Here is a 25,261-nt window from a genome sequence, read left to right on the forward strand (position 1 = left end):
AAGTCAAATCCACAGTATTTATAGAGCAGCCATCGCTGCATACAAAGTGCTGTACAAGTTGCGATTTAACATGCACAATAAACAGTAAAACAAATCGGTAATAAAAGGTGGTAGAAAGCACCAAACAGTAAAACCAAGAACAAATCTAAGTCATGCTGAGTCAAATGCCAAAGAATACAAGTGAGTTTTGAGGAGGGCTTTGAAGATGGGCAGCGACGAGGCTTGCAGAATGTTCAGTGGGACGTCATTCCAGAGAGAGGGACCAGCAACAGAAAAGGCTCGATCCCCTCTGAGCCTCAGTTTAGTTCTTGGTACTTCTAACAAAGACTGGTCCACAGACCTGAGGCGCCGGGCAGGTGTGTAGGGGCGGATGAGCTCAGAGAGGTAAGGTGGCGCGAGATTATTCAGACATTTGAAAACAAAGAGGAGGATCTTGAAAATAACTCTAAAATGAATGGGGAGCCAGTGAAGGGATGCTAGGGTAGGAGTTTTGTGCTCCCTCTTACGAGTACCAGTCAAAAGGTGAGCTGTAATGTGTCTATGTAACCCTCCCCTCCCTCTTCTACCACGGATGTTGACCAATCACGTGCGGCTTTAACCGAAGGGGGGGGAAAAAAACAGGAGAAAAAAAAAAAAGTCGGCTCCTATTGAGAGCGGCTCTCTATTAGGAGCCGGCTCCCGTCGTTCACTAAAATATATAAATAAATAATATTCTAAAATTGTTAGGTAAACAAAAACTCAGAGTTGTGACTTTTTTCTTGAAATTACTTTCCAGAACTTTTTCATCTCCGACACTACAAGTCAAGTTATCACAATAAAAACTAATAAATTCTTCCCTCAAGCTTTGGAGAAATGCTATTTTTGACAATCTGACCTAATGATTTGTTTTAACCAGATGAGGGGTGTGGGTGTCGTTAAAAATTTTATCAATACTCCGACTCTTAATCATCATAGTAGGGTGCCATAACCGTATTTTTAATTGGTACTTTTTTGTTTAGAAAAACATTTTTAAAAATTGAATTTACACTGCTGTTTTTCCAGGTATAAAAGTACTTGGACTTGTGACAACATTAACTTAAAATAAATAAATAAGAAATGATTTCATCAAATTACTGTTTTACTTCTAATTTTTATATCCCCCAAAAAATGTGTGTTGAAGAACAATACAACGCAACTTTATTCAGAGCGCATTTCACAGCTGCAGATATAAAAATGGCACTTTACATACAGTACAGTATAACATGGAATAATAATACAACAACAAAATAAAGTGAAAACGGTCAGTTTAAACAGTTTTAATGATTTACTCATATACAGTTGACACCGTAAAAAACTATTGAACAGTGTGAGTCTCATTAGGTCAAAAGCCAAATATATAAAGATGTGTCTTCACAGCGATGTTTTAAAAATAAACAGGGAGGAGGGGTTGCATAACATTGAATGGAAGGTTATTCCATAGGTAAGGACCAGCAACAGAAATGGCTCAATCCCCTCTAAGGGGCTGCTTAGTCATTGGAACCTACAATAGCGTCTGGCTCATAGACCTGAAGGCACCAAGCAGGTGCATACGGGTAAAAATGCTCAGAGAGGTCATCTGGGACGAGGCCATTGAAAGATTTGAAAACAAACATAAGTATCTTACTCTAAAATGTACTGAGAGTAACTGAAGACAAGACAAATTTGTGGTTATGTGCTCCCTCTTACGAGCTCCAGATAGGAGGTGAGGCTGCATTTTGGACCAACTGGAGATGCTTGAGGGAGGACTGGTTGATTCCAAAATAAAGTGGATTACAGTAATCTATCAGAGGTATAACAAAGGCGTGGATTGCTGTTTTTTAGTCAAGTCAACTTTATTGTCAAATACAGTCAAACCTCGGTTTTCGAACGTCTCGGTTGTCGACCAATTTGGTTTTCAACCAAAGATTTTGAGTTTTTTATGCCTCGGATGATGAACAAATTTCGGTTCTCGAACAAAACTGAGCGCACTCGAATGCACCATTTGACTACTCTCGCCTTCCTTACACGAGGAAGTGACGCTTCTTCGGATAGACGAGGAAGCTCTTTAAAAAGAGCGTGGTTTCTGTTTTCGAACAATTCGGTTTTCGAACAGTCTTCTGGAACGGATTATGGACGAAAACCGAGGTTTGACTGTATGCTCTATGTGCAACATACAGCACAGATGAAAGAACAGTTAACATAAAATAACAAAATAATACAACACAATACATAAGACACAGACGATGATGTAATCTTAACCACTTTTTTATGCATACACTTTGTTGTCTGAAGCAATTCTGAAAGAGGAGAGAATTAAAGTGTCCTTTCACCAGTGGATCAGAGACGTCATGCTGAAAATGTGCACACATCTGCTACGCGCCAAGTTTGAAAGCAAACAAGAAGCTGTTGCGTCCATTGACGAAAAAATGAGATTGGCTCAAATCTCAGGTCCCATGAAAATCCACTTCAATTTCAAGCGGTGACTCACATTTCCACATAGGCATCTGCGCTCTGCGCTGACGCTCCTGTCTTCTAATTGTCGGCGACACAAGCCATCTATCCATCCAGCCTCAGACTGTCCAACAGCACAGATATTTCCGCTAAACAAAATGGCACTGTGAAAAATGCTGCCCATTACAGGCGCAAAAAACACAAACGGCCCGGGGCTGTCCAACTGTGCCGTTATGAAAGGAAGGGCTTTACTTGAGCCAGCTGCCTTAGATGAAAGAGGTTGGATCTAACATAACACTGTTTTGGCGATCCAATTTAAAATCACTGTCCCAGTTTAAAACCCAAGTTAAGGACTGCTTTCATTAAGACACTAGTGGCCCAGACCAAGTGGGTGGGATGTACAATGGCCACTGGGACCATACATCTTAACTTGTGTGTTCAGTGACATCCATACTGTCATTTCCTCGGGACAGGACAAAAGTGGTCTTAAGGAGAACGCATCCTTTAGATTTGACTGTCATCCACATCGCAGTAGAAGGAAATAACATGTTTTCTTTGGATCGGACCGAAGGGCAGCAATTAAAGTGAAAACAGCAGGGCCCAAAAAAAGAACCATACAGAGCAGGAGTCAGAGCAACCTAGGCAAAAACAAAAATCCTGTGAGCCAAACAGGATCTAAACCACTCTGGAGCACTTCCGCTAATGCCCACCTGGTACGGTGCACCGGTGTAAATTTGCACGAGTGAACGCAACTGGGTTAAATTTGCTCCAGAGCAAATGCTTGTGAAGAGTACGTATGGCGAGAATGCGTTGCTTTCGTGCTCTGTCGGACTTCCGTAATGTGTTGATTCATAACGACACAAGACTTGGCAAGTAACATCTTTCCTTTTGTAGGAGACTGGACTGTCTCGGAGTTGTTTGTTCCTTTGTTGTTTGTTCACAACCCCCCGCACCCAATAAAATTTATTTTGTGATTTCCTCTCTTGATTTTCTGTTTGGCGCATTAGTGTTTGCTTTTCTGAGTGTCATTGAAGTCATCGTCATTTACGTTTTCTTGGGCGGTCACTCTCGAGCAGAAGGCACTGAAACCGAGAAGGAGAAGGACATGCCGGTCCAGTAGTCACTTGAGTTGTGTATATACATTCATTCATTCATTCATCTTCCGAGCCGCTTGATCCTCACTAGGGTCGCGGGGGTGCTGGAGCCTATCCCAGCCGTCTCCGGGCAGTAGGCGGGGGACACCCTGAATCGGTTGCCAGCCAATCGCAGGGCACACAGAAACGAACAACCATTCGCACTCACACTCAAACCTAGGGACAATTTAGAGTGTTCAATCAGCCTGCCACGCATGTTTTTGGAATGTGGGAGGAAACCGGAGCACCCGGAGAAAACCCACGCAGGCCCGAGGAGAACATGCAAACTCCACACAGGGAGGCCGGAGCTGGAATCGAACCCGGTACCTCTGCACTGTGAAGCCGACGTGCTAACCACTGGACTACCGGGCCGCATACAGTACATTTTAAAAAGAACCAACACGACAGCTCGTTTGTTTTCTGTCGTTTTGCTCCGCTGCAGAAACTGCCGTGTGAACGCAAGTGGGCCAGCCCCGACACTGTGTCGGGGCTGCCCCGCTAAGCGGCTTTATACGTGTGAACGCTCCACACAATTTGCTGCGGTGCAAAATATATCACAACAAAATATATCGGTGCAGCGCCGGAGCAAATGTGTGCCGTGTGAACGGCCCTTCTGATATCCTCCAAGCAAATGACATTGGAGACTGCATCTCTTGTTTTGTTGGATCTAAGTGCAGCGTTCGATACAGTGGACCACGTATTCTGCTGGCTCGTTGCTTCGCAAACGAGCATTTGCTCCAGAGCAAATATTTGACCCACCTCCCTGAGCTCTTTTCCGGGGCTACGCCGGAGCTAATTTGCACGTGTGAACGCTCTACTGGGGCAGCCCCGGCGCAGCACCGGACCAAATCTTGCCGTGTGAACAGCCCTATTGAAAACTCTTAACGCAGGGGTGCCCATTAGGTAGATCCTGATCTACCGGTAGATCTAAGAAAGGTCCCAAGTAGATCCGAGGAGTGTCGAGAAGAAAAAAAACAACCATTTGTGTGTCTTTGTACATGTTAGTAATATATTTTTTGTGTTATTATACACTGCACACTAATCATCTTATCAGTCTCATTTTCACACAAAAAAATTAAAAAATAAAATAAAGCAGGTAAATCTTAAATTTGTGTGTGTGTGTGCGTGCGCACGCCGGTAAGGGTACCGGTAGATCCCGGGAGGTTAGTTGATCGAAAAGTAGATCTTCGATCCAAAAAGTTTGGGCACCCCTGTCTTAACATCACTGATTCTATTCTATGCACCATCTTGAAACCTGACTGGAAAACCCCCATGAGATTTTGTTAATCCAAGAAAGATTTTGACTGTGTGTGCACCATTTTTTCCAAAATGTTAGAATTAAAAGGCAACCTGTAAACAGGAATAAAATTAAACAGCACATCTCGATCAAAGCCAGGTGTCTTCAGCAGGGGATGCAGTAGGTTTAACAGAAGTAAATTAAAGCACTACACGAAAGAGCACATCAGTCCATCCTTCCATTTAACGATCCCGCTTATCCTCACAAGGGTTGCGGGTGTGCTGGAGCTTATCCCAGCCGTCTTCGGGCAGTAGGTGGTGGTTGCCAGCCATTCGCAGGGCACACACAGATGAACAACCAACCACGCTCACGGTCACACAATTTTGAGTGTTCAATCAGCCTGCCATGCATGTTTTTTTTTAAGTGGGGGGAAACCGGTGTACCCAGAGAAAACCCACGCAGGCCTGGGGAGAACATGCAAACTCCACACAGGGAGGCCGGAGCTGTACTTGAACACAGGACCTCTGCACCGTGAGGTTGACGCGCTAACCACTGGGCCTAGGTCGAACATGATTGACAAATCATTGCATGGTGTTTTTATTTATGTTTAACACAACTTCTCAACTTTATTGGAATTGGGTTTGTAACATGTAATACAGTGCCTGTATACATGTGGAGCTCATGGACCAAATGGAGATTGGCTTTCGACTCACTATTTCCTTCATAGTCACGATTGATTTTTTGCTAAAAAGACATTCTCACCCCACATTTTACATAGCCACATATCTGACGTTTGCAACTAAACAAACCACATGAAAATTGCCTTAAAATGCAGCAAGCTGTTTTGGGATGATTTCGAGTGTACTCATGCCCACATATTAAACTTTTTAAAAATTGTGACATTTCAGTGAGTCCGGTGAAAGCCCAGATTGCGGAATAAACCCATTTACGAAGTACACAAAACGTCCAAATCTCATATTTTGCATTCGAAAATGAGTCGTCGTTTTTTTCAATTTTTTGGAACGACTATTGACAAAACACGTCGTTTTTTTTAAGTTGACGTTTTGTTTTTAAAAACAAATGAACAAATGATACACGCATTGTCCAATGCAGACTTACCTTCTCCATCGTCACCTCTCATGCCGAGAAGTATGTAGTCTTTGGCGGTTTCTTCTATCCTTGAGTCATATATGGATGAATCCACCAGAAGACTTGGAGCTGTCCCAAAAGTTATGTTGCTATTGTCAGCCATCTCAAGGCTATAGGGGCACCAAGAATGAGAGAATTAAAATGACTGGCAGCAACTGAAAAACAAAACAAACTTTGAACCTTGACATGACTCAACAATGTAATGCCGCAGTCCAGCAATACAAAATTGTGTTAAATTTGAAACCCCTGAAATGAACACAGTGACATCGAATTTTTGTTGAGTTGTTGTTGTTGTTTGTACCGTCGCTGCCGTACACACAAAATACATTCATTCTCTAATCGAACATTGGAGTGCAGAATACAATTAGCGCGATTGACAGGCAACATGTTTTGTATTGTACTTGTCAAAACTTCGTCAAACAAGACCAGTTATTACCCTAGACCTGTAGTAGAGATTGAAAAAACATTTTACTCGATACAGAATATAACAAAAAAACTGTTTCATATTACCAATACGCCCTATGCTGGTCAATACGTTGAAGTTTCAGGCAATTCAAGCTTACATGCTTCGAATACGCGTCGTTAGGTTGCACAAACTTTCGTACAACACACAAAAATACTTTCAAAACTGACCAGAATTTCCGTTCATTTACGTACTGGGAATCCGGTCCGTCGTGAAGCTTCTGTTCAAACAACAATTCCGCAAAGCTGACCGTTTAGCCAGCTCGGATAAACTCTGAAGCTAATTTAGCTGTTTGGCTAAAAGCTTCACAAAACAATCAATATCTTATTTGATTCCGGAGCATCTCTTCTTTAAAAGTAGAGTCCCCTGCCAATCCCCTTAAACACCGTTTAATAATCCTAGTCGATGTGTGGTTCCGCAGTTTCTTGACCGCATAGAAACACAATATGAGGAAATGACAACCGCTATACTGTTTCAGTTCAAAAAGCACGGAAAACATTGCGCCGCGCGCCGATTGGACAAGAATAGCGAGAGAAGTCCAGTTTCCGCCTGGACAGGCTTTTGATTGGTTACTTCGTTCAAATCTCGAACCGCAACATATGAGGAATCTTTTTTAAAAAATGGTTACATCTGCAGGCATAATACTCACTTATACTGTACTTGCAAGGCGTTCTCACTTTTCCGACTACTGTGTGACTCTATCTGGTGTCATAATATTTTTCAGGACGAGTGTTTGAAACGTACTTTACGTACAACGCTGAACCAATTGTTTCGAAAATGTATTCATTATTTAAAGCATCAGTTACAGTGACATCACCTGGGGAAAAGCAAGATTGTAGTAATATTTGATACATATAGGCTAGCCGATCTGTTTAGGTACTCATTGAGTAGCCGGCTCTTTGAAGTGAATCCTAGTCGAACCAGTGGATGGATGATGGATTTTAGAAATAGCAGTCTTCTGTAGTGCAAAGCTTGGAAACAGGTTTAGTTCAAGTGTAGTTAAAGAGATTTGGGTGTTTTATAAATACGCTGGCTAAATCCCGGTGGGATGATAGAAGACGTGGACAGGACAGCTATGGTTTGTAGAAAAATATATATTTGGATAGAAAAAGAAAAGAAGAGAAACATACATATAACTGGAGAGAGAGTGTGTATGTCCGACCTCAAGCGTGGTGTCGTCTCAACTCCACGAGCTTAGCTGTTGTCATGGCTAGGCTAGCTGAGCTGTTGAAAGAGATCAAAGCTCTTTGATATGTAACGTCCGTTGCGTCAGCACTGATGGGTTGAAGCCAAAAGACGTGAATGCGTACACGTTCACGCTGATGCACACACAGCGGAGAGCAGCGGACTATCGACTGCTGAGTCGCGCTTCACTTGAGTGGCATCACTACAGGGCCCCCCTCCTGGATCCGAAGTCGGCACAGGCGATGAAGGAAGGAAGCCGTAGGAATGACGGAACGGTCAGAATAGCGGACAGGAGGTGAAGCGGACTCGTCGGCCGCTGCGCGTGGTTTGGCTTGATGAAGGCGCCAGACACGAAGTCAGTGGCGGAGTGCTGGACGAACGGGACATCAAAGAGTGAACAGTTGCAGATGATGTCGTGGTCAAAGTGGGCACGGGAAAGGCAGTAGTTGAGGTCGATGAGGGAATTGCGTGTGAGGATGGATTTGTGTTGTTGGCGAACGTCGCTGTTCGTGAGCAAAGAAACTGCTGCTCTGCGACTGCCGGTTCGAGTCGGTTGATGGTCGGTCAATGGAGTCGGTGTCCTCATGGCCCATTAGCTGCTCGAAGGACGGATGATACCGAACTGGAACGTGGTCAGAACACAGCTTCAGCGATCTGTAGCTTTGTGGGGGCCAGTTGTCGAGAACGCTGGAACTTGGCTGGACCGGTCGTCTCGATGAGATGAATGACATTGTGAGGCACTGGTTCGGTCATCGGCGCAGAGTTCGTCAGGTTCGGGGAATGCCGCAACAGGTTCGGGTAGCGAGATGAAGAGGGTGCAGGGTGGTTGCTCGGAGGGAGGACCCGCTGGTCGGGTGATGGCACTCTGCTGGTGTTCGAGGGACAACACTGACATCGACGGCGGAGTCGACCATGAAGCGTCGCGCAGAAGTCCGATCGAGGACGAGAAGAATGCGGCTCGCAGCAGAGATGCCAGGGGAGAGGAGCGAATTGGGCGAAAAAAATTCAACGGGGTTTGTGGTTCGGAAAAAGGACAGCTATGGTTTGTAGAAAAATATATATTTGGATAGAAAAAGAAAAGAACAGAAACATACAGATAACTGGAGAGAGAGCGTGTCCGCCCAACCTCGAGCGTGGTGTCGTCTCAACTCCACTAGCTTAGCTGTTGTTGTGGCTTGGCTAGTGCCTAGACATCCACGCTGATGCACGAACAGCGAAGAGCAGCGGACTATTGACTGCTGAGTCGCGCTTCACCTGAGTGGTGTCGCTACATAGTAACCATGAGCCAACGTAATGAAGTCTTTTTGCTATTAAATACCGCCCCAACATAAAACAGACATTCCGCAAATTATGAATAACTAAACTAGCAATTAAGAAATGTCACAAACATGGATTATAATAATATCATTCAGTCTTAGTGCACACACGTTGTCACACGTCAGCATAGAGGAGCAACAGGACTTCTGCAGAGCATATATCTGAGGTTCATCCTTCCATTATCAGAGCCGCTCTCCCAGCAGTCTTCAGGCTGTCGGTGAGGTACACCATGAACTGGTTACCAGCCAATCGCAGGGCACACAAAGACAAAGAACCATTCAAGGTCACAATAACACCAAGAAATATAGAATGGTAAATAAACCTATTGTGTATGAAAACCCACACTGGCACGGGGACCATGTAAACTCCATAAAGAAAGGGCATAGACGGATTCCAACCCAAGAACTCTGCACAGTGGGACGGATGTGCTAACCAATCAATCACCATGCTTCGCACATCTGACGTCCCTCAATTATTCGTGGAAGCTCCCAATCCTCGGTCCTCTCACGTTCATGTGCATTAAAGGCTCGCTCCCAAACACCCACACTACACACCACAATCCTCTTTGAGGTAGTAAAAGTGCATGTTCAAGAATTAAGGTTACAAGCGTATGGTTGTTACAGAATTGGGACAGTGTGTGTTACATCATCAGTTTATGCCCCCACGTCATCAAAAATGGTGGCACCAGTTGTTGTTTTGGCGATTTTCCTGCTTCAAATTGTATTAAATCTTCAATCAAGTAGTAGTAAAGTAAAAACTTGCAGCTCGGGGTTGTGGACCCATCCTGCTGATGGCAGCTGTGGGTTTATTACTTTAATCCCCAAACAAATATAACACATCTTCAGGAGATTCTTCACAAAGAGAACACATCGTGTCAATGTTTTTTTTTAAACCGCTGTAAGAAAACCATGCATAGGTCATATCTGTGGATTATTTTGAATTCTATTTCCTTTACGCTGTTGCCCATCAAATATTTAACAGCCAGGTCCCAGATTCTTCTCCAATAAAGACCATTGACAAGATTATCCATTCATCCCTCAATCATTTTCTGCACCACTTATCCTGGACAGATTCGTGTGTGGGGTCGGGGGTGCTGGAGCCTATCCCAACTGACTGGGTGGAAGATAGACGACATCCTGAACTTGTTGCCATTCAGTCGCAGGGCTCAAATACTAACGAACAACTACAGTAGTCACACCCACATCAACACCGTCACTAAGTGGGAACCGATTCCATGCTGTGCACAAACAAGACAGGCAACTCCATCAGACTTGTCAAACTCATTTTTGTCGCCACTTTGAAGTTACGTTTTGCCTTGGAGGGCTGTTATGAAAGTGAAACCACAAAAATGTTTAAGCGTCTCATCACATTATTACTTTAGCCAACAAATTAATGGATTACAGGTTTTTAAATCAGTCAACAATTACAATTTCTCAGTTATTGTTCAAATGAGTGTAAACAATGGGAACAAAATTATTATCTCAAGGTTACTCACCACACATGAAAATTTCACATTTCAGTCCAGATTTTACAAGGATCATGCAAGTTGACACATGATTTTTTTTGCGGCGGGGCCACATAAAATGCTGTGGCAGGCTGGATCTTTGACACCTGTGCACAACACCATCATAGACTCAACAAGATTATTCAAATAAAAATAACATATGAAACAGAGGGCACATCTTTCTGAAAAAGTCTTTGTTTAATGATAGTTATTGTTATGTTTTGGAGAAAAATGTCACAAGTTCTCCCGATTTCAGTTTTTGTTGGATCAGTGGGTAATAAATCAAGGCTCAAGTTGTGATCAGCTAAACTTTTAAAAAGAGTGCTGTAAAAAGTATTTGCCACCTTCCTGATTCTGTTTTCTTTGCATATTTATAACACACAAAGGTTTCAGTTCATCAAACCAATTTTAATATCACACAGAGACTACCCAAGAAAATACAAAATGCAGTTTTGAAATGCCAATTTAATTTATGAAATCACAAAAAAAAAAAAAAATCCCAGACTACCTCACCCTACGTGAAAAAGTAATTGCTCCCCCCATTGTTAAATCACAAAGTAACTGTTATAAATGACAATTTTGGGAAAGCTTAGTTCAATTTTACAGGCAATACCCTGGCACCACATTTGTGGAGTCAAGAAATCACATAAATAGATTCTGTCAGACAAAGTGAAGTAGGCTACAAAATCTCAAGAAAAATCAAAAATCAAAAGAAATTCAAGATCATTTTTTTTAATCTATCGGCCTGGAAAAGGTTACAAACCTATTTCCAAGCTCCTGGGGCTCCAACGAACCACTGTCAGAGCCATCCATCCATCCATCCATCCATCATCTACCGCTTACCCCGGGTCGCGGGGGCAACAGCTTTAGCAGGGAAGCCCAGACTTCCCTCTCCCGAGCTACTTCTTCCAGCTCTCCCCGGGGGATCCCGAGACGTTCCCAGGCCAGCTGGGTGACATAGTCTCTCCAGCATGTCCTGGGTCTTCCTCGGGGTCTCCTCCGGTAGGACATGCCCGGAACACCTCACCAGGGAGGCGCTCAGGAGGCATCCGAATCAGATGCCCAAGCCACCTCATCTGGCTCCTCTCGATGTGGAGGAGAAGTGGCTCGACTCTGAGCCCCTCCCGGATGACCGAGCTTCTCACCTTATCTCTAAAGGAGAGCCCGGACACCCTGCGGAGAAAACTCATTTCGGCCGCTTGTAACCGGGATCTCGTTCTTTCGATCACGACCCATAGCTCGTGACCATAGATGATGGTTGGAACGTAGATCGACCGGTAAATTGAGGGGTTCGCCCTTTGGTTCAGCTCCTTCTTCACCACGACAGACCGATATAACGTCCGCATCACAGCAGACGCTGCGCCGATCCGCTTGTCGATATCGCGCTCCCTCCTGCAACAAACAACAGTCAGGACCCGTCCACCCACCCGAAGGCGGAAGAAGGCAACCCTCTCGTCTACCAGTGTGAACCCCAATGTACAGGCACTGAGCCGGGGGGCAATGAGTATGCCTACACCTGCTGTGCGTCTCTCACCGTGAGCAACTCTAGAGTGGAAGAGAGTCCAACCACTCTCGAGAGAACTGGTACCAGAACCCAGGCTGTGTGTGGAGACAAGTCCGACTATATCCAGTCGGAAATTCTTGACCTAACACACCAGTTCGGGCTCCTTCCCTGCCAGAGAGGTGACATTCCATGTCCCAAGAGCTAGCTTCTGCAGCCGAGGATCGGACCCCCGCCTTTGGCTGCCGCCCAGCTCACATTGCACCCGACCCCTCTGGCCCCTCTCATGGGTGGTGAGCCCATGGGAAGGGGGACCGACGTTGCCTCTTCGGTCTGTGCCCGGCCGGGCCCCATGGGTGTAGGCCCGGCCACCAGGCGCTTGCCAACGAGCCCCACCTCCAGGCCTGGCTCCAGAGGAGGGCCCCGGTGACCCGCGTCCGGGCGAGGGAAACCTTGGTCCATATATTTTTCTCATCATAAGTGGTCTTTGAGCCATGCTTTGTCTGGCCCCTCGCCTAGAACCTGTTTGCCATGGGTGACCCTGCCAGGGGCATAAAGCCCCAGACCACTTAGCTCCTCGGATCATTGGGACACACAAACCCCTTCACCACGGTAAGGTGACGACTCATGGGGGTTTATCCACAAATGGATAAAACTGGGAACAGCGGCGAACAGGAAGTTGCAAAAGAACCTAGAACAACATTAAAAGAACCCAGACCTCACTGGTCTCAGTTTAGGTCAGTGTTCATGACTGTACCACAAGAAAGACAAGAGAGCACAAGTAATCGGGAGGCAGCCCGGTGTTCAGTGGTTATTGCATTGTTAGGTGGTATGATAGCATTGTTTTATACATGTCCTCGGCTAGGCCTCAGTTTCAAAATCAGTCCTTGGTCCTTGGCCTTAGCCTCGGAGGGAAGTCCTTGGTCCTTGGCCTTGGCCTCGGAAAATATTTCAAGTCCTTGGCCTTGGCCTTGCCCCGGAAAATTTTCCAAGTCCTTCGTCTTGGCCTTGGCATCGTCCTTGGTCTTGGCCTCGGGTTGCCGGTCCTTGGACACAACACTGTCCCCGCCTGAGCTGCACCGCTTCCCGGGCATCGCTCCTCGTCCTTCCCGGAGGTGCATCCGCCACGGATCTCGTTGAGGCTTCCACCTCGATGGCTCCAGGGGCATCACCTCTTCCCGCCGGCCACGCAGAGACAACGGCAGAAACGGCGGCCGATGCGCGGACCATGGCGTGTTGGCCGGCCTGGCTGAGTTGGCTCATGCTCCTTGCGACGGCGATGTTGCCAGCGTCAACTATTTAAAATCGTTATTCAGTTTAAATTAATCTCTCCTTTTATTATTTATAATTTTATCTGTGGTTGTATTGTTCTTGTTTTGATTGTAAAGTGTCCTTTTGTGTTTTGAAAGGTCCTTATAAATGAAATGTATTATTATTATTATTATTATTATTATATTTAAGATTGGCAATGAGAAAAACACTCATCTGCTTTGAGCAGTTGACATGTTTTCTTCCGTCAAAAAGTACTGAATCTGCCCTTTTATGGAGAAGATATTCTTGAGAGGAATTGACATTGCCACAATGCACAGTTTAGACAGTTGCATTAGATTCAAGGCACAAGCACCTTCATTAATATCATGAATGTTGTTCTTGGTTTCTTCTTCCTTATCGACTCTACATTTTTTCTTTGTATTGTCAATAAAGTCAACAAGTCAAGTCAAGTCAACAGTATTTATAGAGCACTTTCAAACAGCCATCTCTTCATACAAAGGGCTGTACATGGAGCAATTTAACATGCACAATAAACAGAACAAATCGGTAATAAAGGCGGTGGAAAGCACCAAAGAACGAATCCAAGTCATGCTGAGTCGAATGGTAAAGAATACAAGTGAGTTTTGAGGAGGGTTTAGAAGATGGGCAGCGAGGAGGCTTGCCGAATGTTCAGTGGGAGATCATTCCAGAGAGAGGGACCAGCAACAGAAAAGGCTCGATCTCCTCTGAGCCTCAGTTTAGTTCTTGGTACTTCTAATAATGTCTGGTCCACAGATCTGAGGCGCAGGTGTGTAGGGGCGGATTAGCTCAGAGAGGTAAGGTGGCGCAAGATTATTCCGAGATTTGAAAACAAAGAGGAGGATCTTGAAAATAACTCTAAGATGAATGGGGAGCCAGTGAAGGGATGCCAGAGTAGGAGTTATGTGCTCCCTCTTACGAGTACCGGTCAAGAGGCGAGCAGCGGCATTCTGGACCAGATGAAGGCGCTTAATGGAGGACTGGCTGACTCCAAAGGAAAGGGCATTGCCGTAATCAAGCCGGGATCTGACAAAGGCATGAATTACTGTCTCAAAGTGTTCACGTGAGAGGAGAGGTTTTATTTTGGCCAGCTGTTTAAGGTGAAAGAAGTTGGATTTAACAACGGCACCAATTTGCCGATCGAGTTTGAAATCACTGTCCAGTTTAAGGCCCAAGTTTGAGACTGTTTACTTAAGATAAGGAGACAGGGGGCCCAAGTCTACAGGATGGAATGTACAAGGGCCACTGGGACCAAACAATATCACCTCTGTCTTCTTTTCGTTGAATTTCAAGAAATGTTGTGCCATCCAGGTTTTGATTTCTTCCAGACAGGATAGGAGTGGCCTTAATGAGAAGGCGTCTTTCTTGCTCAGTGGGACATAGATCTGGCAGTCATCTGCATAGCAGTGGAAGGGAATACCATGTTTCATTAAGATGGAACCGAATGGGAACAGATGCAGTGAGAACAGCAGAGGCCCCAGAATTGAGCCCTGTGGAACACCACATGACAGGGGAGCAGTGCGTGACTCAGATCAGCCAAGGCTGACACAAACGGTTCTGTCAGCTAAATAGGACCTAAACCACTCAAGAGCACTGCCGCCAATGCCCACCAAGTGCTGCAAACGAGTCAGCACAATACTGTGATCCACTGTATCAAATCCTGCAGTTAAGTCCAATAAAACTAGACACGCGTGGTCTCCAGAGTCATTTGCCAGGAGGATGTAATTAGAAACGTGTAACAGGGCTGACTCCGTGCTATGCATCGTCTTGAAACCTGACTGGAAGACCTCCAAGATGTTAGGTTCATCCAAGAAAAGTTTCAACTGCATGTGCAACACTTTTTCCAGAATTTTGGAAATGAAAGGCAGTTTGGAAATGGGCCTGAAACTTGACAGCACATCTGGATCAAGACCAGGTTTCTTGATCAAGGGTTGGACCACAGCATGTTTAAACTGTTGGGGAACTACACCAGAAGAGAGGCTGCAGTTGATGATATCCAAGACCGATGCACCAACACTCGGGAGAACCTCCTGAAAGAAGTGCGGGGGAAGAGAGTCGCAAGGGGAGCCAGATGGCTTCGTCTGGCGAACTACATCCTCCAAAAGCGCCAAGGACAAAGTTTCAAAGGAATTTAGCACAGCTGAACATGGAACATGGACAGAGGGGTCAGATGCGGTATTTGAGACCGGTGTCCTAGTTGTAGAGACCTTATCAATGAAAAGCTGAAGGAATTTGTGGCACATCTCTGGTGAAGAATCCGAGCAAGTAGGCAGAGGGGGTTTGAGTACAGAATCTATCGTTTTAAATAGTGTGCGTGGGTTGTGACGGTTAGCTTGAATAAGGTCCAACAGACATTCTCTTTTGGCCTCTTTTACTGTGAGCTGGTAGTTACGCCAGCAGTCTTTCCAAATTTGATAAGAGACATGCAATTTGTCTTTTTACCACTTGCGCTCGGCTTTGCGACACCCCTGCCTAGCTCCGCGGGTAATGTCGTTAAACCATGGCTCGGGTTTAGGTTTTGGGAGCACAGTTTTTGAAGGACTCACCAAATCCCGGATGGCACGGCATGACGAGTTGAACCAAGAGGTGAGTTCCTCTGTGACGAGGGTACGCAAAGGTTATTAAAGGCATCAGAGAAACGACTAGCAGTGCGAGGGTTAAAAATTCGGCGTTTACAACTAGGAGCGGCAGATTTCACAGCAACATGCGATAAGACTACGTCAAACAAAATTGCCATGTGATCAGAAATCCCATTTTCAAGGACTTCCAGATTTGACACCGGTAGACCATAAGCTAGGACAAGGTCGAAAATATGTCCTTGTTCATGTGTCGGGCTGGTCACATACTGCACGAAATTAAAGAGTCGATAAGTCTTCAGAAGTCTTTTGCAAGCGTTTTTTCCGGACAGCACACATGGATATTAAAATCCCCCATTAGGAGCATATGATCATATCACAGCCTGATTTCCCCACGAAAGGTTGAAAAGTCGCTTAAAAAGTCTTTGTTGTATTTAGGAGGACGGTAAATGACAGCACAAAGTGATTGTGTCCGACCGACTTCAAAGAAGGTTGCTTCAAAGCTGGTGGCCGAAGTGGTGAATGTGCACCGTTTACATTTGAAATTGTTCTTAAAGATACCGTACCTCCACCACGGCCTGATGTCCTTGGGGTATTGAGGAAACCACAGTCAGGTGGCAACAATTCAAGCAAAGCGCTGTACTCACCAGTACCTGCCCAAGTCTCCGTCAGACACAGGAAATCCAAGTCATTGGAAAGGAAATACTCCCTCATAATATGGGGCTTGTTCGTCAGCGACCGGGCGTTTAACAACACTATCCTTGTGGGAGTAGCAACGGGAGGGATTGCCTCTTCCGATCGCCGAGCCCGGGGGAATTCCCTCAAAAGCTTTCGCTGGATTCCTCCCCGAGAAAGACATGGAGGGTAGAAATGCCATGGCGCGATGGGAGAGGCAAAGACTGTTAGCAAGCACGAGGCGATGGGGTCGAGGGCACACCACGCCGGAGCAATCGAAGTGTGTCTCAGATCCCGTTTTAGCTTCACGAGCTGACCGCTACGTTTGTCGTGGCTGCGGTGACGACGGCGGCGCTTCTGTGAAGGGGGCGAGCGAACGCGGAAGAGATTAGCCGGCAGGTTAGCCAAGAACGGAGGTAGCGTCTTTTCACCACCGTCTTGCCAAAACGCGGACGAATCTCCGACGTGTTGCTGAATCAATAACAACGATCGGCGATCATAAACCAACCGAGATGCTGTTAGGGAGGTAACAAGCATTGCGAAAAGTTAAAAAAACCTGAAATGGCAGGAGCGTCGCCGAACACACTGGTGCACAAGCGGCCATCTTGGGCATTCTTTCTAGTAAAGACTAAATAAAGTAAATAAAGTTTAAATGTGTCCGGATAAAACTTTCCAGCTGTCCCTCATTTTCTTCACTATTCCTTACTAGCATTGTCTCTTTTGTGTGCATTTACTATTTGTAATGCATGAAGCCATTTCGGCTTCATGCAGTCAATGACCAATGAACAATTAGTGTCTGACAATTAGTAGTTGACAATCATGTGCGGCTCTTTCAAGTGAACATTGAGAACGACTCCCAATTAGAGGTGAGATCGGGTGATGAGCTGACGAGTCTCAGGTGTGAGGTGCGGAGCATCCTGGCTGAGGAGGCTGCCTGGCTGGCCCCTCCCTAACAAAACGATTACTTTGTTGAATTTATGAAAGAGAAATTATGTTTTCATGCTTTCCTTCATGTATTTTGTTTAATTACTTTACTTGTCCCCTCCGTGAGCCGTCACCTTACCGTGGTGGAGGGGTTTGCGTGTCCCAATGATCCTAGGAGCTAAGTTGTCTGGGGCTTTATGACCCTGGCAGGGTCACCCATGGCAAACAGGTTCTAGGTGAGGGGCCAGACAAAGCACGGCTCATAGACCCTCATGATGAATACAATAGAAGGACCAAGGTTTCCCTTGCCCGGACGCGGGTCACCGGGGCCCACTCTGGAGCCAGGCCTTGAGGTGGGGCTCGTTGGCAAGTGCCTGGTGGCTGGGCCTACACCGGACGGCTTCAAGGAAATTCTGGTCCACCATACGACGTCTCAGGAGGGGGAAGCAGTGCACCACTAACACTGTGTACAGTGGGGATGGGGCGCTGCTGACTTCGACTCGGGACGTTCTGAACCGGTGGGCAGAGTACTTCGAAGACCTCCTCAACTCCACCAACACGTCTTCCTTGGAGGAAGCAGAGCCCGGGGACTCTGAGGTGGGCTCTCCTTTCTCTGTGGCTGAAGTCACCGATGTGGTTAAAAAGCTCCTCGGTGGCAAGGCCCCAGGGGTGGATGAGATCCGCCCGGAGTTCCTCGAGGCTCTGGATGTTGTGGGGCTGTCCTGGTTGACACGCCTCTGCAACATCGCGTGGTCAATAGGGAGAGTGCCTCTGGATTGGCAGACCGGCCGCGGTGGTAGTCCCTCTTTTTAAAAATGGGGACCGGAGGGTGTGTTCCAACTATAGAGGGATCACACTCCTCAGCCTCCCTGGTAAGGTCTATTTAGTGGTGCTGGAGAGGAGGGTCCGTCAGGAAGTCGAGCCTCAGATTGAGGAGGAGCAGTGTGGTTTTCGTCCCGGCCGTGGAACAGTGGACCAGCTCTACACCCTTAGCAGGGTCCTCGAGGGTATGTGGGATTTCGCCCAACCAGTCTACATGTGTTTTGTGGACTTGGAGAAGGCGTTTGACCGTGTCCCTCGGGGAGTTCTGTGGGGGGTGCTTCGAGGATATGGGGTACCGAACCCCCTGATACGGGCTGTTCGGTCACTATACCACCGATGTCAGAGTTTGGTTCGCATTGCCGGCAGTAAGTCGGAATCGTTTCCAGTGGGGGTAGAACTCCGCCAAGGCTGCCCTTTGTCATGATTCTGTTCATAACCTTTATGGACAGAATTTCTAGGCGCAGCCGAAGCGTTGAGGGGGTCCGTTTTGGGGGCCTCAGTATTGCATGCCTGCTTTTTGCAGATGATGTGGTGCTGTTGGCTCCTTCAAACAGGGCTCTCCATCTCTTACTGGAGCGTTTCGCAGCCGAGTGTGAAGCGGTTGGGATGAAGATCATAACCTCCAAATCTGAAACCATGGTCCTCAGTCGAAAAAGGGTGGAGTGCCCCCTCCGGGTCGGGGAGGAGATCTTGCCCCAAGTGGAGGAGTTCAAGTATCTTGGGGTCTTGTTCACGAATGGGGGCAGAAGGGAGCGGGAGATCGACAGGCGGATTGGTGCAGCGTCTGCTGTGATGCGGGCGTTGTATCGGTCTGTCGTGGTGAAGAAGGAGCTGAGCCAAAGGGCGAAGCTCTCAATTTAAGCTCTCAATTTACCGGTCGATCTACGTTCCAACCCTCATCTATGGTCACGAGCTATGGGTCGTCACCGAAAGAACGAGATCCCGGTTACAAGCGGCCGAAATGAGTTTTCTCCGCAGGGTGTCCGGGCTCTCCCTTAGAGATAAGGTGAGAAGCTCGGTCATCCGGGAGGGGCTCAGAGTCGAGCCACTTCTCCTCCATATCGAGAGGAGCCAGATGAGGTGACTTGGGCATCTGATTCGGATGCCTCCTGACCGCCTCCCCGGTGAGGTGTTCCGGTCATGCCCCACCGGGAGGAGACCCCGAGGAAGACCCACGACACGCTGGAGAGACTATGTCACCCAGCTTGCCTGGGAACGACTCGGGATCCCCCGGGGAGAGCTGGACGAAGTAGCTAGGGAGAGGGAAGTCTGGGCTTCCCTGCTAAAGCTGTTGCCCCCGCGACCTGGCCCCGGATAAGCGGTAGATGATGGATGGATGGATGGATGGATACTTGTGAGATAAAAATATTTCATTTGGGGTTTTCTGAAATTACTTCACACTTGACCTTTAAAAATAAATTTATAGATGTTGCAAAATTTGTCAAGGCTACGTTCCTACTGCACCTCGATGCTGAGCTCTGTCATTTGTGGGCACGCCTGTGCCTGTGCGGTCTTTCTGGGCGAAAGACCGCACAGGCATACAAATTGGATAGTTTCCCATGGCACACCTGTCAAAGTGTGCCACGACACAAGGTTTGAAAAACACTGCTGTAGTGCATAGTACTGTATGTCGTCAACAACAAAACATTACAACAAACCTGTTAAATCATTTAAACAGGTAGAACCCAAGTTCTCAAGCACGAACATGTGAGCAGAGTTTGCACAGCCTCGCCACATAGACCCATATCTGTCAACTTTTCGGAGCACCAACCTGTATAAACTACCAAACAAATCCTTATAAAGAGCAAAAAAATCCATATAACATCCCAAAGCATTTTATATGTCAAAATAATGGCAGAAAAAAAACACGAAATTATATTTATTGTAGATCTCCATAATACAGGAAATCTGACTTACTGGAAACCAGGTCAGGATCAGAAAAAAATTGCCTCTTATTTTGGGAGTCCCCTTGCAACTCACTGTGACCGCGCAATGGCTATAACTAAGGCCACTGCTTATTTCATATGCAAAGACCCCCAGCCTTAGCGTGGTGGACAACGAGGGTTTCAGACAGCTCGTGCACGTTTTGGAACCCAGGTATAAAATACCAGACAGGTCTGTGTTCACTTACAAACATATTCCCGATGTGTACAACAAAGTGAGAAGTGAGATTACGGTGTCGCTGAACAGTGCGCAAAGAGTTGCACTTACAGTGGATGGGTGGACATCTTGCGCTATAGATTCATATACTGTGTATATATATATATATATATATATATATATATATATATATATATATATATATATATATATATATATATATATATATATATATATATATATATATGAATATTTCATATAAGACACTCAGTGAGAGTCTGTTTGTGTTTACACTATAGCAACAGCTGTGAGTCTCAGGTGTCAAATTGTTTACATTTTCTTTGCACAAAACCCAATTGTGAAAGGGCTTAAATAAGTTGTTTTACAAGTTCTACTCTTTATAAGTAATAAAGTGGTATCCTTTTTGTAATACCATACTGAATTCCATCTTTTTAAAAGCTTTTTTTCTTTGCTTATTTGCATCATGTTTAATTGCACAATATCGCAACAAATTGCATTGTATCGTATCGGATCGCATTGATTTGAACTTAATGTGTATCGAATCGTATCGCATCGTGACGACGGTGAAACGTATCGCCAGAAAATTCCATGTATCGTTTAAGTATCGCATCGCTGGCAGTGGATCGTGATGTGTATCGAATCGTCCTCAGTGCTCAGATTCACATCCCTATTGACAATATCATTCACATCCATGCATTCATATTGTATCATTCAACGTGTTTCAATAATGTGAAAATCATGTGAATGAGGATGCTTGTGGGCTTTGTCTTCACAAATTTTGATTTAGAAAAATAAGATGCTCCAGTGTTTTAAATTTCAGTCTGTTGCATTTCTTGCATGTTATTTCCCCTGCTGTGGAGAACACACACACACGATGGAATAAGACATGTCAAAAATCCGAAAGGCACTTGGTGCGACAAGGAGATTTTAATAAATACCATAGATCAAAATGGCTCTACACGGCGGACAACTTGTGTTTGTCCGGAAGCTGCTCCATAATATGCACGTACTGTAGCAACGTCCCTCGAGTGAAGCGCGTCTCAGCAGTCGATAGTCTGTTGCTCACTGCTGTGCGCGCGCGAGCACGAGCACGAGCACGTACTTGCGGCGCCGACTCAACCCACGCCACATATTAAGCTTTGAACTACGACATCAGCTAAGCTAGCCTAGCCGATGTAATGATTGTCAGATATGTATGACGTACAGTACAAACGTTCATAAAGCACTTCTCTTAATAATAGCCTATTATATGACAGCCGGCATGATGCTCGAAGTCAGACGGACACATTTTTTTTGATAATCAGTGTGTTTTCCGTATTGCCCAAACATATATTTTTATTCGAGCGAGGGTGAGGTCTGGCTTGTTTCGGCAGTCGGCATCGTGTCGCCAGACACACTTCCTTAGATACACTGCGGGCTTTTGTTGCATCAACGCCCCCTGCACTGAGTCGACGCCCCCTGGACTAAGTGGCGCAGCCTGGACTGTGTCGACGCAGCCGATGCAGTCTAAACTGCGCCGGGGCAGTTCACGTGTCAATCATGTGACGTAATGAAGCAGCACATGCCCCGACACCTGGTTTGCTCCGTGAGCCCGGCGCATGCGTCAACGCATCAGTGTCGCTGGACCCATCACTAGTCTGTAGCCGTGGTGGACCATGATAGATCTGGAACTTTGTGAAGTTTCAGTGGTTGCTTTTGTTGGTGAGGCTTGAGGCTGTTGCAAACACTGCATGACTTTACTTGGTCCTCCATGTCAGAGTTGATTGTGAGCCAGAAAACAGTGTCTCTTGCCCTTCTTTTCAAAGACTCCATGCCTGGATGCCCTTTGTGTAGTTCCTGTAAGTACACTTCCTGGAGAACAGCTGGAACAACGGATCTGTTGTTTTTCATAACAACCTCGTTTTCAACAGTCAGTTCTTCTCAAAAGCTAAAGAATGGTTTGATTGCTTCGGTTACACAGCTTACCCGTGTGGGCCAACCTTGTGGGATGTAGCGCGTCAGTGTCTGAAGAACTGGGTCGGTCTTTGTGTGTCCTGCCAGCTCTTGTAGATGTTTGGGTGAAATGAGTTGAAGCGTCATGACTTCAAAATCGCGCTGCTCCTCTTTTGATGAGGGAGTGTTCAGCCTTGGGGTGCAAAAAAGTGTGTCCGCAATGTAGAGATGTTTACCTGTCAGGTCGGTCCAAATTGACACTCAAGAATAACCAAAAGGAGGAGACAGGAGACTCGATTCTGGTACCAGGAGGGAACGAGGAGAAGCGTTCGGTTTCAGTTCTCCACACGTAACCCTAACGATCTCCCCCTTCACCTCCTCATTTATTGGGAAAAGCTACTACATAGGTGTGTCCAACCTAAAGGGTGGGGGCTGTTGAACACACACTGAACTTGTTTGACTATGTGTGTGTATGTGAGTGCAATTTACGTACATGTGTGCAAATAGACATAAACATCCCGTTGCAGCTGGTGTTGATGTCTCCATTCACGGTTCAGCCTTGCTCGCTGTTTAGTCTTAACAGTTATCTCTTCCCAGCCACGTCCTCGAAAAGGTGGTTGCGACCCTAACTTCTCACACAGTACAGCAAGCAAAAGTGAGCACATAATGAAGAATATATAATGATTATAGATGTGAGTAAATAATAAAGGATATATCTTTATTGAGAGCATAAGCGTTCTTCATTGCAGGCAAAGCCAACTAATGATTGCAAGCATAAGCGTTCTTCTTTGCAAGCAAAATCAAACTATACTGACAGGCAGAAGCATTCTTCATTGCGAGCATAAAATGACGACACGAGAATCAACCGAATAATACGTGAATGTATGATTACTAAACAATAATAAATCCAACATTACCCTTCTTGTAAACGAGTGTTCGGTTGATCTTCTGTAGTCTGAGCATCATTCTTTGTAAATGCGCTGGGATCGTGGGAAAGGGCTTGTTGTGGATGGTGACCAATGGTTGGTGGTCGGTTTCAATCACCATTGGTTTTCCATAGATAAAATCATAGAACTTGTAACACACAAACACAACAGCGAGAAGCTCTTTCTCGATCTGCACTTACCGGTATTTCTCCTCCGTCTCTGTCAAAGTACGTGATGCGTAGGCGACTGGTTTGTCATCTTATAGATTTGCAGCCCCCAGGCCGTACTGAGATGTATCGCAGGTGAGGGTCACTGCCTTCTTCATGTCATAGTACTGAAGCACTGGTGGGCTTGTGATGCCTGCTTTGAGTCTGATGAACGCCTCTTGTTGATGATGTGTCCAGCTCCATACAATGTCTTTGTGAAGCAGCTGGTGCAGTGGCGCTGACAGTTCACTCAAGTTTGGAATGAACTTCCCTCGATAGTTAATCATTCCTAGGAACCGCTGGAGAGAAACCTTGTCTTCAGGTGGGGGCATGTCATTGATCGCCGCAATTTTCGATGGGTCAGCTTACAGTCCTTTGTTTGTGAAAACATGTCCAACATAACCCAATTCTTTCAGTCTGAATTTGCATTTCTTGGGATTTAGCCTGAGTTTGACTTGTCTTGCACGATCTAGGACTTTCCTGAGGTTGCGGTCATGCTCTTTAATCCCTTTTCCTCCAATGAGGATATCATCGACAATCACTGCACATGGATAACCTGTAAACATTTGTTCAATGGCCTTTTGAAAAACTTCAGAAGCTGTGTTGATCCCAAATGGAATTTTCAGAAATTTAAATCGACCAAAAGGTGTGGCAAATGTTGTGAGCAGGGATGAGGCATGATCTAGCTTTATTTGCCAAAATGAACTCTTCGCGTCCAGGACAGAAAATATGGTTGCCTCAGGCATTTATGCTGCAACCTCTTCAACTGTACGCATGGGATGGTGTGGTCTCATTAACGACTTGTTTAAATCCCTCTGGTCAATGCATAGACGTACATCGTCAAACTCTTTCTTATGAGTCGCTACCATGTTCAACAACCATTCAGTAGGTTCGTCAACTGGTTCAATCACACCAAGTTTTTGCCTTCTTTGGAGTTCACTTTTCACCTTTTGTTGCATTGGCACTGGAATGCGTCATGGGGAGTTGATGACTGGAACTGCATCAGATGCGAGCTTCATCGAGTAAGTCACTGGTAATTCCCCAAGCTCATCTTTGAATAGATCTTTGTACTCTTTAAATACTTTCTCCTCAAAGCTTTAATTTTGAATCACATCAATGTGAAAAACTTCCTTTCTGAAACTAACTCGTTTCATATGCACACTGTCCTTGAGTCCTACGATAGACTGCACATTTTTTTTCACAACTTGGAAAATTAGGTCATAGTTCTTTTCTCCTAATTTACATTTGAGAGTGATTGTTCCTCCAAAAGCGATTAGATTGATCTGCTTGTCTTGTGGCTGTATTTTCTCACACTGAAATATGTCCTTGCAGGTGTTCAGAGAAATCACGTTACACTTCGCATCCGTCTCCACTTTGAGCTTCAGCATCTTATATCCGACTGCAACAGAATAATAGCTTTCTTTTTTGTGTGACTATTTTCGCCCTCTCGTGTTAAGTGCTCGATAGTGAATGTCTGAATCATCAGTTGATATTTGATTTACTTGTCTGCCTCTTGCGTGTGCTTTTGCGAACCTGCACTGGGTCTTTAAGTGATTTGGCGTCTTGCATGTGTGACATTGTTGTCCAAAAGCAGGGCACTGGTCACGTTTGGCTGCGTGTGAACCACCGCAATTTCTGCAATTTGAGATTTCCGTCGACATTTTGTCTTTTCTTTTTGACGTTGTGAGTCTTTTTAAATGTGTGGCTGCGCTTTATTTGTACAGTGTCCACACTTGTCGATGCCACGTGTTTTGGAGCAGCTAGCACTTTGCTATGTTGGTCAGTGAGCTTGTTTATTTGACAAATGCACACTTCAATCGTTTTCCCTGGCTTTTGTTGTCTCACGTTGAAA

At 45.7% G+C, this 25,261-nt stretch overlaps 1 protein-coding gene and 1 long non-coding RNA gene across 4 annotated transcripts in view; both read right to left on the reverse strand.

Annotated features, from left to right (window-relative positions):
- ect2 (epithelial cell transforming 2) overlaps window positions 1–6,925 on the reverse strand; it is a 103,760-nt gene extending 96,835 nt beyond the window's left edge. For 2 of the 3 annotated variants that reach the window (XM_052073361.1, XM_052073359.1), the window contains exons 1-2: window positions 6,625–6,925; window positions 5,938–6,077 (exon numbers count right to left, since the gene is read on the reverse strand). In XM_052073361.1, coding sequence (XP_051929321.1) covers window positions 5,938–6,070 — 133 coding nt within the window. In that variant the 5' untranslated portion in view covers window positions 6,071–6,077; window positions 6,625–6,925. Of the gene's footprint in view, window positions 1–5,937; window positions 6,078–6,600 lie in introns of all 3 variants that reach the window. The other variant, XM_052073360.1, reaches the window with a different exon arrangement.
- Window positions 6,926–15,266: 8,341 nt separating this feature from the next.
- LOC127605754 (uncharacterized) overlaps window positions 15,267–25,261 on the reverse strand; it is a 90,785-nt gene continuing 80,790 nt past the window's right edge. Inside the window, exon 2 of the long non-coding RNA XR_007963650.1 lies at window positions 15,267–15,434. This is a non-coding gene — a long non-coding RNA (uncharacterized LOC127605754). The remainder of the gene's footprint in view (window positions 15,435–25,261) is intronic.

Source organism: Hippocampus zosterae, chromosome 8 (assembly GCF_025434085.1).
Source record: "Hippocampus zosterae strain Florida chromosome 8, ASM2543408v3, whole genome shotgun sequence".
NCBI lineage: Eukaryota > Metazoa > Chordata > Actinopteri > Syngnathiformes > Syngnathidae > Hippocampus > Hippocampus zosterae.